The sequence below is a fragment of the Lepeophtheirus salmonis genome, chromosome 3, assembly GCF_016086655.4.
Source record: "Lepeophtheirus salmonis chromosome 3, UVic_Lsal_1.4, whole genome shotgun sequence".
Classification (NCBI taxonomy): domain Eukaryota; kingdom Metazoa; phylum Arthropoda; class Copepoda; order Siphonostomatoida; family Caligidae; genus Lepeophtheirus; species Lepeophtheirus salmonis.
Window position 1 is genome coordinate 11,526,996 of NC_052133.2, and position 14,083 is coordinate 11,541,078.

At 30.2% G+C, this 14,083-nt stretch overlaps 1 protein-coding gene across 1 annotated transcript; it reads left to right on the forward strand.

The window, feature by feature from the left end:
* The first annotated feature begins 1,170 nt into the window (after positions 1 to 1,170).
* Positions 1,171 to 2,509, forward strand: LOC121114158 (uncharacterized). The gene is made up of 2 exons (XM_040708026.2): positions 1,171 to 1,613; positions 1,681 to 2,509. Exons 1-2 carry the CDS (start codon positions 1,228 to 1,230, stop codon positions 1,805 to 1,807), a joined length of 513 nt encoding a protein of 170 aa, XP_040563960.1. The 5' UTR covers positions 1,171 to 1,227; the 3' UTR covers positions 1,808 to 2,509.
* The last annotated feature ends 11,574 nt before the right edge of the window (positions 2,510 to 14,083 follow it).

Below are 14,083 nucleotides of genomic sequence, written 5' to 3' on the forward strand. Positions count from 1 at the left end.
TGTATAATATTCATGTTGAGATAATAATTAATATTTTATATTATTATTTTTATATATAACACATCCAGTCTCTTATTTAATTTAATTGATATATTAGTGTCTGAAAGGAGGTTGATTTAACATTAATTAAATTGATATTTAGTTACTTATTATGTATAATTTTTTTTTTCTTTTGAAAAAATGTATTGTATTTTGGTGATGATATATTTTAAATAAGACCTGCCTAATTTCATTTAACATTTTTTTATTATTATTTTGATAGACATTGATTTGACTACTAGTTTGGGTGAACTGAAGTAATTTAAATATATCTTAAAACTATTCAAAAAGAAACTGAAAGTTAATGAAAATAACTTTTTTAAATATTAAATATTTATGTAATTAGTATAATACAATTATTTCTTGGTTTATCTCTATAAGAAATAGTCAATATTCATTTTCTAAGCTAATATGATTATTGTAATAAGAGGGAAATTAATATAATCATAAAATCAATTCAAATTTTTATGAATGTGTCCTTCTGAAATTAAAATCACACTGACTTGAAAATAATACGGATTTGAATCTTATAATTATGAAAATTTTTAATTTAAAATACTTTTTTTGATCAAGCATATCCGTGATTTATCAGCCCCAAAAATATTAAAATCAAGTTACAAACCTTGAAACTTTTAGAAAAAGTAACATCTCACAAGTACCTTAATAATTTAAAATATGTAATTAAAATTCTATAGGTCTCTCATCAACAAAATAGATTTTTTCTTATTCAAAAAACCAAATGTTATACAAAAAACATTACGTTACAACAAACTGATTCAAAAAGTAACTAACAAAAAACATAACATCTAGATATATACTTATGAAGCCATGATTAAGGATGAATATTGTAAACATTTTGTATTTAAGATCTTAAATTTTATTTAATATATAAAAAAGTACTCTCCAGGATTCAAATGCATCTTGGAAGTGATGTCAAATATTATCCTAGGATTAAATCAAAATATAGACTTCCCAAGAATTAGAAAAAAACTGATGCAAAGGAATTAATTTATACAAAAGAAATGGGAAATTTATTTATATATTGAACGCGCTCGCTTGATATTGTCTCATGTGGTTCAAAGTAATGCGTTTAAAAAACATTGTATATATAAGAAAATGGGTTGGATATTAAAAGTCATTCAATTTAACAAAATTAGAAAGGAAAGATCAAATTAGATAACTAAAAATATGAAGAATTTTACGCAAATCCTGAGTTGTCTTTTGATTCTCGGACTCTCTATAGCCCAATGTTCTCCCACTGGCTATGGCAGTAACAACACCAATAGGAATAACAATGGAAGAAATACTGCAGGAAGTAGAAGCCGTAATGAATTAGGTGGAGGTCGCGTCGTCTTTGGCGGAGGACAAGACTTTTCATCCATTGGTTCATCTTCTTCTTCAGCAATTGATTCAGGATCTTCTTCCTCATCTTTTGGCTCTTCATCTACCTCCTCCTCTTCATCTCTTGGAAGAGCTGAAACTCAAGTTGGAAATGGATGCCGTCTTGTTACTCGAGTAATCAATGATGTGGACTTTGAAGAGGTCAATGATCAAGTGTGCAAGACTGTGAATGAGTAAGTAGATACACATTTAATTGTAAAGTAGTCAGAATTGTTATATTTATATGTTCTTATTTAACAGACGTGTATGCAATACTCAATTCGTCGATGACTGTCAAAACTATCAGGATCAAGTCTGTGAGACTGTTCAAAAGAGAGAGTGCAACAACAAGCAAGAAAGGCAATGTGAGGACTCCTTCAGAATGTAAGTGAGTCCTACACTGAGGATGAATGTAGAGATGAATCCGTGAGGGAATGTGAAAAGGCTTGGCAAGTGAATGGAGCTGGTGAAAAGATTTGGGCTGATGATCCTTCTACATGTATTCAAGTAAAGAAAACCAAATGCTCTCCTGTTTCCAAGCAAAGATCACGTCAAGTCCCGGATCAAAAATGTCAGACTGTGAACGTTCCTGTTTGTCGAAATGTTCCTAAGCAAGAGTGCAGATCTGTGACAAAGCAAAGATGTGAGAAAAAGCCTGTAGAAGAGTGCAATAACGTGCCCAGGCAAAATTGTCAAAACATTCACAAACAAGTTCCAAAGCAGGTGACACGCCAGGTCCAAGTAAGGGAATGCAACGGAGGATCTGGTCAAATTGGAAATGGACGTAACCCCATTGGTGGCAACAATAGTCGTAATACTCTTGGAGGAAGCGGCAGCAGTGGCAGCTTTGTTCAAGGAGGCCGAGGAGGTAACCTTAAAGGAAATAGCTCTGGAGGCTCAAGAAACTCGGGATCTCGAAGAAATAGCAATAATAACTCTGGAAGTAATTTACAAAAGGGAACTGGATATTGAGAAATCTCTTTTCTGTGAAAAGAAATTAAATTATTTCTTACAAAATATATTATTAATACTATTACGATTACAAATTCTCATAGAATACCAAAATATAGTTTTGTAGTTTTTCACTTTATTTCAATATATACTTCATTAGTACCATCAAATCTGGGGTTTTATTAAAAAACAAAGAATCACGTAATGTTTAGGTACATAAGTAGGTAATTATCCGCTTTTTTGGACGTAATTCCGTGAAACTTTTTTATTAATACATTACAGGCAATAATTATTTAGGAAAGTTATAAATATTCCAGGAATATAATTTATCTAATTATTTCTCAAATAAGACAATATATTTATAAAATAATCTTAAAAGATCCATGGTACCCTGAAAGGAGCCAGTAAATTGATTAACCTAAGGCATTCAAATGTACTGAATGACTTCATTGCTAAAATTCCATCTAGACCATATACATTAGCATCCTTATACTTTGCTCTAAAATTAGAAATAGTATATTTGGATAAGATTTAATTCCCTTCAACAGTGGAAATTGCTCTCTTTTTGGAAAGTTGACTCTTTGTGTGCCAACAATCTTTTGGAAATGGGAATGAAAGTAGTCTAACACATCCACCGGTTTAGTTACCAGGGCAGAAAATTTGTCTTTTTAAAAAAATTTCTTAAGCCTTCTGTACGCAGATCTTTCTAACTCAACTTTTTCTTTCATTTCGGCCTGATCAATTTCTGCAGTTCTATTTTTTTTCAAGTTAACGAGATTGAACTAAAGAACTATATTTTGTAGAGCAATAAGGTTTGGATAGTGTAAATCAAATTTATTGAGGTCAATAATTAAATCCCCAATTAGCAGGAACGGAGTTGAATCCTTTATTGGGTTATTAAAAATTGCTTGAAAAAAGGAAGTAGACCTTTCATGCCAACCATGAACATTTATTAGACTGAAACTTATCCCATTTAAAGAAATTTGAATGTTATGCCGATTGCTTTTGTTGGAGAACTCTTTAACACAGGAAACATTTTTGATTTTCTTTGAAATAAGAAAATCATGACTCCTCTATTAGATCCATTTCCACTAAAAAAACCAATGAAATCTTTTAGGGAAGCAAATGAGACAACTATTATAGCAAGAATAAGAGATCTCTGATATCCAGAAGACAAACGATGTCAGGATCCATTAACATCAAGTGATACTTCTTTATTTGAAAAAATGTTGGAGCATAAATATTAAGCATTATGACTATTAATCTTGTATGTTATTTTGATAGATTTCTTGTTTGGATGTAAATCCTTAAGAGAATTGATGCTCTAGTGATCCATTTTACATTGTGCATCGTCCTTAGATGTTTTTTAGAAATAACATTCTAACTAAATTTTTGAAAAATTGACCAAATTTCCATGAAGTACTATTGATTCCCGATAAACTTTTTCTTATGAGACTCATGAATGATTGGAACAATTCATTTTATTTCTTTATTGGATCCTTATGACAAGAGAGGTTTGATATGAAGATTCCTAATACTCTTTTAAAAGTCTTAGGTCCACTTAACTTTTCATCATAAAGTTCAAAAAGCTTTTTGAAAGGCAATTCATTGAAATGAAGCAGACAAATATAGCATTGAAATGAAGCATTTAATTTTTATGCTAAAAGTTTAATAGTACCACCTTTGTGCCTTGTATTAACTGCAGTCCCATCACTACCAATTGCTCTGATTGTCTCAAGACTTCAAGATTCAATTATTTATACAAATATTTCAATATTCTCTGATTCTCAGGAATATGTGATAAATGATTTAGGTACTGTTATATGTTCTTCCATAGTCTCATGATTTTCAGATCCCGATAGACATTTCGTAAGATCTTTGTAGCAATCAAACTTGATACATACGAATTCTTTTTTTTTTTTTTCATTATACATTTGATGAATTTTAATTCCATATTTTGAACATGCTTACTGCATTTGGAAGTTGAATGTCTAGATCTCTTAATAATGCCTTGCAATATGCTGGAGCTGAACAAATTGATAATCCATATCTGACTAAAATTTGGCTTGTTAATCGGAGCTCAGAATTATTCCTCTGTTTCACTGGTTTACTTACTTCATTACTTAGAGGACTCTTATAATCCAAATTGATTTCATATTAATTAAAAACTCATCTTGTTGTTTATCTAAGTTCGCCATTCCTCCTTTTTCTTGATATGTTTTTTTAGTCTCTTGGTACTTCCTTTTTTGATTTCGAAAAAATTTGTTAGACTTACTTTTATAGGATTGACTAGTTTACTTGTTAATGGAGGTATCAATTCTGAGGTTCTTTAAAAAGTTTTGATCCATGTAGAAAATAAATTCTTCCTAAAGTGTTTTTCTGAATACTCCTTAAGTCCAGTTTTTAATTTTAAAATAACTTATTTCCTCATTTTCATAGCAACAACATAAAGCAATTTTAAAAACCTGAAATAATTTATCCAAAAGCTTACCGACATATTTATCACTCGATCGCCTTAGTAAATTTATTTTATTCCTGCAGTCTTTGGTCTCTACTACAAATTTGTTAACTTTTTGGTTCAAGTATTTGTGTCGTTAGAAGTTATGCCTACCCTCTCCCAAATACTCTTGACATTAGAGGCAGTTTATTTCAATGATTTGAAGATGTTCTTTTCTAGATATTCTTTCACCATTTGGACGTTGATTTTTAAGATACATGTTGTATCTTATTAAATCTAGCTTACTGGGAAAAAATATTCAAAGGTATATCACAGGGACTCCCAAGCAATAAATGCTCTCGGGCAGTCATTTTTCCTGAAGCCATGATAACAATATCTTATTTACATTCAATGATGTGTCAAGATTCTTTTAAAAATAATTTACAAGTTTCATTAAACAAAGAACATATTTTTAATTACGTAGTATTTTAGTAATGTTATAGTTATACGTAATTTTGAGTTTAAAAGCTGGTTTGAATAAGCATATATCTTGATATACAGAAATTAAAGTGGATATTTGGGTACATTATTCTAAATAGAAAATATATTATTCATTTTTTAGTTGGAAGGCACAAATCTTTGAAGTTCCTAATCGTTCTTCAATATTTTACAAATAAAAATGATTTTTTTTGTTCATACTGCCTTGTAAGTTATGCTATGTCTTTTGTACGAAAAAAATATAAGCGTTTCCACCCCAATTTCTTTTTGTTAAAAATAACAATATGCACACAACGCGGATTGTATTACTTTTGTATTTGCTTCGGTACATGGACTCCTTAAATGAATGAACTAAATAAACATTGCTTTTTAACAAAACAATCGAAATTTTTAATAAAATAAGTTTTTCTTGTTATACCCATTTTTATTAATAGATTTTTTTTTCATCCGATTTTGATAATTTTTGAAGGAGTTTTATTGCTCGCCGCAGCTTTGACAGGAGGGAGTCTTTCGAATTTTGACCGCACAAAAAAAAATATTGGAGGGTATTCTTTTTAATACTTAAATTCATGCCGTGATCAGTTTGGATTTTATTTTGGTTAAAGTTTTTTTCATAGCACACACTCTAAAATAAATTCCACTATTTTCATCTAATAAATGGTTGTTATTTTCATAAAAATATGGCAAATTGTTGAAAAATACCCTTATGAACTTATGCTATGGCGTTGCTGTAATTTTTCCGTTCTTCTACCCCATGTTTAGCGGATACGTTTGAGCCTTCGCCTATAGGATTTTATTATTATATCGCTTAAATAACAATAACATTTTGTAACTTGTTTTAGACGATGTCTACGTTGACTTTAAATCAAACCCTATGGACATGCTATTTATCCTATGGGCAGATCATCAATTTTTGTCTTTGGAAAGGGTCTCTGAAAATAAAGTGAAATTTATGAATTCAATCAGGCTCATATGATTGAGTCAGACGTTCTCCGAGATCATCACTCTAAAAGCGCTGAATACTAAAACTTCTGTTGCCATACGAAGGAGGACAACCCGAGGGCAACTATCGAATAGATGGGGAGGGGATTCTACTTCGACTTTAAAAAGTGCACAATATTTCTTTAGTGGGTTTGAGGTCTTATTAATTGTAAATAAGGAACTTATAGCTAATTTATAGCGAACCCACTTTTATTTGTAGTTTGTGAACATTTTTTGAAAAATGCATCCTGCATGATTTAGAATAGGGGGTTTGGGGAAATTTTAACTGCTGGTGACGATTTTTTATTAAATACCTCGAGTTATTCTACAGGACCCGATGTGTATTACGTTTTTGCTTAATCGCACGACCTCTCAGCAAGAAGTTGTTTTAAGTCAAGGAGAAATTCCTACCCTTCAGTTGTCCGGGTAACGTGAGTTGATCTAATGTGTATAGTTTTTCATCAGTATGTATTCTTATATTATAATTTAAGGCCTTGTGTGGACATAATAAAAGGAAGGACAAAGGGGAAAACGGAATTTCAAGACTGCAACTTTTTGAATATAAAATGAATAGATCTTAATTTTTGTCTTTTATTGCGCATTAATGACAACAAGGAAATGGTTGTTTGACGTCCTACATAATATTGAATCCGATTCTTTGCAATAACTTGCAATTTAGAAGCTAATAAGATTTTAATATATAGAAGCTATGGCATGCCAATATTGTAATATCAAGGATCCATATCCTCAACTCTTCCCATACTTTTAATGGCAGCATTACCATTTCAGGACACACAAAATCCAGGACTGAATCTTTTTCCTACAATTTTTAAATTTTTATCCAAACTTGATAAAAACTAACAAAGATATTGGATTAATAATGTTACCATTCTTGGGTATACAACATTCGTTGGAAAGTTATGATTATGGTTATGATTAAAAGTCCTTGTTATTCTAAAAATAGAGTTTAGAATAGACTTTGAAGTAATTTTTGCCAATGGTTTTATCAGATACTGAGTAAAATTTGTCTTGATTTTCTTTCCATTCCTCTCAGGACTGCTCATAGATAATGTAATTAAATGTCACGGCAGCTAAGTTACTTTTCTTAGAAACATTCTTCAAATTGTAAGGGTTACCACCTTAATTTTCAGTTTCTTCTTTTTTAGAATACCGGTTGATAGCATTTTTGGCTTCTGTTTTTGTTTACTTCATAAAATTTGAGTACCCATTGACATACTTTGTTTGTGGAACATCACTTATAGGAAAAAAAATCCAATTATTTAATGACTTTGATATACTTTAAAGGGATGATGTAGCTAGTTAACCTTAATGTGAATTTGCATATGCTGTGTACAAGTTGCAACCATAATATGAAATGGATATTTTATATGAAAGATTGATAATACTTGAGATTAGGATAATGCAATAATTGAATATTCCATGGATGATTGATTTATTATTTTTGTAATTTTTGACAATTGCAATACAATGACAAAAAATCAGTATTATGTGACACATTATACAGTTCAAATGCCCACAGTTATATTACTCATAAATATATAATAACCATATAACTTGAATAGAGCATAATGAAATGCTAGTATCAATTAATAGTTGCTAATTAAAATGACCAAATTTTGTAATTAAATAATGCATTATAATATGAATAAATTTCCACTTGTGCAATTTGCTTATATAAGTAGTAAATAATATATAAATTGCAACTTGTACAGAATATTTATGTAAATTGATAAAACTAAGACGTTGATTATAACAAAAAATGAAATTTATTCTCTAAAAATGGTCATTTAAGAGAAAAAAGAAAAAATTATTATCTAAAAAAATAATATACATTCAAATATCAAAAAAAGAAAGGACCTTCCACATTTATTTTTGATTTAAAGACCGCTGACACTAAAACCATCCCTGGCTTCAGTTATAAATAAGGATGTCTATTTTTAAAGAAAAAAAAGAGGCCAATTTGAAGACGGGAGTGATACTTATGCTTAAAAAAGGGATATATGCAGAGCATTAAAGAGCGGTACTATATCGAGCGCCTACCAAAAGGCTTGAGGGAGAGCAGGAACGCGCTCATTGTTTTAGAAAGAGCGAGAAATCGCTCAAATTTTCACTCACTTACATACGTTCGTATTACTTTTTATGTTTCAACGTATTATGAGATAGCATCAAAAAATTTGAGAGATAAAGGATAATTATAAGGATTTGAAAACAGACTTGTCAAGATAATCTAGAATTTTTTTTCCATGCTGTATCTTTGAGACTCTGCTCTTTCGGTTGACGAGTTTGTCTCTCATTTATTTTTTTATTTTGTAAATTGACATAAGATCTCAAAACTTTACGCTAACATAAATTCAAAAACTTTAACAAAAAATGACATCTTTAGTTATAAATTATTATCCTTATTCCTAATCGGATTGGACTTTGGGCCCTGTTTGACAGAGGATTTTATACGAAAATACTGCAAAGCTTAAAAATGAGTGTATGACGCCAATAGAGTATTAACATCCATAGTGAAGGGGGAAAAACATTCATAAAATAATATTTAAAATCAAGTTTTTGGATCATCAGAGGTTATCTTTACGAACATTAAAGAGTATAAATTATTTCCTTTTACAAATTAATTTTGCATTTAAAGAAGATTACATTTTATTTTATCGTATTAATTTAGTAAAACGTGAAAATATTTATTCTAAATGCCAGCTATTATATTATTAGTGTACATTTATATTATTTAGAAAAGTTCTTCGCAAAGTTTTTGATTTGCACCCCCTCAAATAACATTCGTGGTAAACAAATGCTTATTAAGAAATAATTTATTAAAAATCTCTTCAAATTTACCTGGAATTTTTCCTCGCTTGCTTTTAGGCAGTAAATAAAAATTCCGTTAATGAGATAACCAAATCCATGGAGGTTTTTTTTATATTTGGGGTTTCTTTTTTTAGATAACATAAATTTTGCAATTCTCTATAACACAAAGTTAATATTATGATTAAAAGTATGTGTTTACACTTAAAATCTAGTTTGTCAAAAATATATATATAAGTTGTTACGTAATAGTAGTTTATTTGGTAACTTCATTAAGAATAAATTTAAGAATATCTTAGCTAAAGCGGAGTACAAGGACATTAATTTAGATTAGTAGCAAGTTGATCATTAATTTAGATTTCACTATTTAATTAATTAAAACTAATTATGTATTATTTATACTAGATTAAATTTTTTTTACTCTGGATGCGTTTGGTATATAATGAAAACAAATATTATCGAAGTTTTAAAATTCTATTTTGATGGGTTCTTATTATTTATCAACTCAAATGATAAATATAAAAGGAGAGTGGGATCTATCATATGTAGTCTAAAAAAATTACTATTCTTTTCCGAGATTATGCCCTTAGCGGTCTTCCAGTTCTAGCAGTTCAACGGATTCCAGAACAATATCTTCAAAAAAATAAAGTTTTATACTTGTAAATATTCATTTTACTGTTGGGGTAGTCAAATACTCCAGGGAAGTTCTGGTTTTATGATTAAAATGAAAGTTATGGAGAATTAATCTAATTATACATTAACATAAGTATTATATGATTATTTTTATGGTATAAAATCATATTGTATCCAAACCCATTTTTGAAGATTAGGTAATAATAACGCAGATGCCTATATAGGCCTCTCTATTAAATATATTTACATAAATACACTCTCAATTAACCAATAATGGTATACATCAATAACACGAATTAACAAAAAATAATAATAATTCAAAATCCCTGATTCTATGTATTAGTATTAGACACGCTCCTCATTAAAATAATTTTTTCTACGTATATTGTGAGGTTCTTGAGAAAATGGATCCCTTTGATTAAAGATCTCATTTAAATTTCGACTATTGGATAGCTCTTTACATTTCAAATGGGATCTTCTCATTCTAATTTATTTATGGTGTCTGAGTTTTCACATGTTTAAAGATGTGAATGGGCTCATCTGCAACTCAAATGAGGTTTTTTCTATTTAAAATGTATAAATATATTCCTCAGGTAGGTCTGTTTGATTGATAGTCCACATCTAAGATCTATAAAAAAATCGTCTATAATTGAAGCAAAAATAATTTTTTCCCCATAAAATGTCATTTTTTTTTTCAAAAATAATGTGGTTCGCGGTTCAAGAAACATTAAGTTACTCAGTACTAATTAAATAGCTCGGTTCAAGAGGGACTAATTCAGTAGTAATATTAATATTAGGGATGCTCTGATTTATTAGCATCTTATTGCTAGTTGGCCTAATTGGCTACTTTGCCAATTAATCGGTAATTGTCAATTTTGCAATATAAGTTTCGAAAAAAAACACCTTTTTAGACATAAAACAATAAAAACATCTATTATTATTAAGGATGTAAATGTATGGGCTAAATTAACGGTGAGCGTAAAAACCACATAAGACAAATTATCATAAAATATATGGTAACTATGAGCTATCATATCTTTACTGACAGAGATAACTTAAGACTATAGTGTTCTTTACTCACTGATACGTAAGAATTTTCGAAATAGAGAAGGATATGGCATTGATATTTTACTCTTTTCAACATAACCTTTTTTTTAAACTTACGCTCACTATAATTTAGGCAATATTCACATCCCTAAGTATTATATGATTCAGATTGCCAACTTTAAAAGAACAAAAGCATATGATCAATATTTATACATGATATTGTCCTTTGAGACTTTTTTGTGTCCACTTTGAGCGTTGAATGTTAATCAATAATTAACTACACAGTTTCCATGAACTTAACGATTTAATTGAATTAACAATGTACATTCATAGAAGAGAAAAAAAGTTCTAGGTGATCAAAAGGAAAAAAGATCAAGTGACATCATGTGTGAATCATAAAAAACAAAACACAGCGTTACCTTGCAAACATAAAAATTTTCTTTGTATGAAGGTTTATAGAAATACAAGGTTATACCATTATGTAATCAGGCTTGCTAGAATTTTTAATTTGATGTACCGTACAGACTGTTAGACAAAACAGACAGATATGCCATCATAAGGTATAACAGTTTATTTCAGGAGTAACAGGTAAGGAAGGCGATATATAGCACCTCTTGGTAACAGTTACACTCTTTGACGTCACTATTAAAAAGTGTGGTGGAAGTCAAACATTTGTAAGAAAAGCGTTATAATATCATTTGTGTATCTTTTGAATTTGCTATGTATTTTGATTTCAACTGTTGATTCTCTCGTTTCCCTTGATACGTCATGGATATTTCATAGATTATTATTTTTGATAAACAATGAAGTAATAAGTTATACTTACACTCCTTTTCCATAAGGACAGAAATATAATTTCTTATTGATCCCCCATCGTATCTTAGTGTATATATTAGCCATTTTATTATTCTTATGAATAAATTTTGGCTATATTATACAAATGTATGTATAGATACGTTTTTCTTATAGTATTACTTCGTAATATTATAATACAGTGTCGAATAAAATACAATATATGATTTAAATGCATAAAATAATATATATATATATGTAATTAATGTTAAAAATTGTGGATAAATTTATGACAATGATTGTCTGGGAAGACCTAAGAGATAAATAGCAGTAGGTATGATTTATTTATTTCGCTAACTACCAAATGATTTTGAGCCTTTTTTCTGTGCCTTTCTGGAGGAAAGGTTACATAATACAATAAAAATATTGACGTGAAAAGCGTGAAAAAAAAAAATCAATTCTACCATGTATTTTCTTAAAGTAACCGATTTTGGTCTTCCCGACCTGTGCCGATCGACAAAGGGTTCGGTTTCATTGTAGAAACTTCTTGACGTTGTATACAGTAGTTCTACTGATCCCGAAGTTACGTGAAATCACGGAAGGATTGCCATTGGTTTTCATGCGCGCAACGATTAATTGACGAAGTTTTTCTATTTCTGTATTTTGGAACTCCTAAAAGACCTACGGCTGATTTTTTTTTCTTCAATCAACACCTAAAAGGAAACCAGTTTTTGTTATTTCTCCATTTTAAGAAATGTTCGCGAAATTTAAATCAAGCAAATACAAACAAAAAACATACATTTATTCAATTTGAAAGAGAATGGAAGATAACATTAATTACAAAAATAAGCAGAGCCGATTCATGAAAATAGCAAGAGTCAAGAATGATGAAGCATGTAGTATATAGAGTGACATGTACCCTCCTTTTCCGATAGCTAAAATGTAAATAATGGGGCAAGAGCGTTGTTTGTTTATGCAGAGAATACTATACTACATGGAATCCGCTCCTATTTTAAACATTCACCTACTTAAGGAATGAAAATATATCTATACTTTTCTTCTTTTTGTTGAAGGGGCTACTCTTTTTGTGGGATAACAAAAATAAATAATAACAAAACCTATTCACAAAGTATAAAAAACTACTACCTGAAAACTTAAAATCGATTCAATACCATATATTAGAGAAAACAGAATTTTCCGATGTGGTGGAAAATATCAGTGTATAGTTAAACATTTAGAAATATTATATTTTTATTATAAACACGAAGTTTTGCGATGTCATGTGAACATGAGTCCATTAAAGACGAATAAAGGCAAAGGAGGGATTTAGTTCAATTTTTCTCTTTTGAATTGTTGCTCATCTTATCGTTTACGAACTGTTTAGTCCCAAATTTTGGTGAATTTGCCCATGCTCTAGAACCGGTTATCCTGCAGTAAAAATAGTGAAGAACGATGTTCCTTCGGCTTCCAAAACCAAAGTCTCCCTCCATCTATTTCCAAAGGACGAGGAATTGGAAAATAACTGGCTTCGTGTTATACCAAATGGTGGAGTTTGTTCCCTCGAAGCATTCTCGTGTCTGCAGCAGACATTTCCACGAGTCATGCTTTCGTAAGGAGCGAAAGAACTCGAAATCCACAAATGCTAAAAAATCCACATCTTTTAAGATTCCAAGGCTCAAACTGGATACAGTGCCAACAATATTCCCTGAGGCAACGGCACACTTATTAGCCACTTTTCAAAAAAGGTAGATGTTCAAAACATACATATAATTTATTGCCTACCACTCATGATTTCATTTAAATATGAGTATAATATTTTGTATTGAATTTCCAGAGCTAAGAAAGAAAGTAAGATGATCGATAAAAGGATGTCTGACTTTCTTGAGGAGGATGTAATCCACAATTTCAGATGAATCAAAAAAGACCCGGGTAAATTATGTTTGCCTCAGAATATTCACGAGGCGTTCAACGAGGAGTGTGCCATATTTTCTGCGATTTCCACTGTCGGCGTGATACCTGAACATCCTCTACGGTCTTCAAATTCGAAGTGATTTATCCTTTAATTTGTTTTTCCACGGCAAGCCTGTTGCACAGAGTGAAATAATTCATATTTGTGGTTCAGAAACTATACAAATATTCTCTGATATAAGCAATATTCTTAATTTCCTAAAGAACAAATCCGGCATATCTCACTAGTCAACCTATTAATAGCAACCAACCGATTGGAGTCTATCACTGAAGAGGAAGGATCGGAGAATAACGACTCCATAAGCTTCATTATTTAACAACTCCAGCTACACTTAAGTCTGCTAAAAGGACAAAGATATTCGTCACGACTTCTGGGAATAGCTTTTTTTGTGGCAAAACACAAGCCGTGTACTCTAAAATCAACTCTGAGAATCGGGAGTTATAATATTGTCTTCTATCAAATATTTAAAAACTTTCTAGGCCATCTTCAATATTGATGGTGGAATTAACGTTTCGACTTGTGAATACCTC

Excerpts from the sequence above, each read along its gene's own strand:
- LOC121114158 (XM_040708026.2), top strand. The coding sequence starts at position 1,228 with ATGAAGAATTTTACGCAAATCCTGAGTTGTCTTTTGATTCTCGGACTC. Across the intron at positions 1,614-1,680 it reads GTGTGCAAGACTGTGAATGA|ACGTGTATGCAATACTCAAT; the intron begins GTAAGTAGATAC and ends CTTATTTAACAG.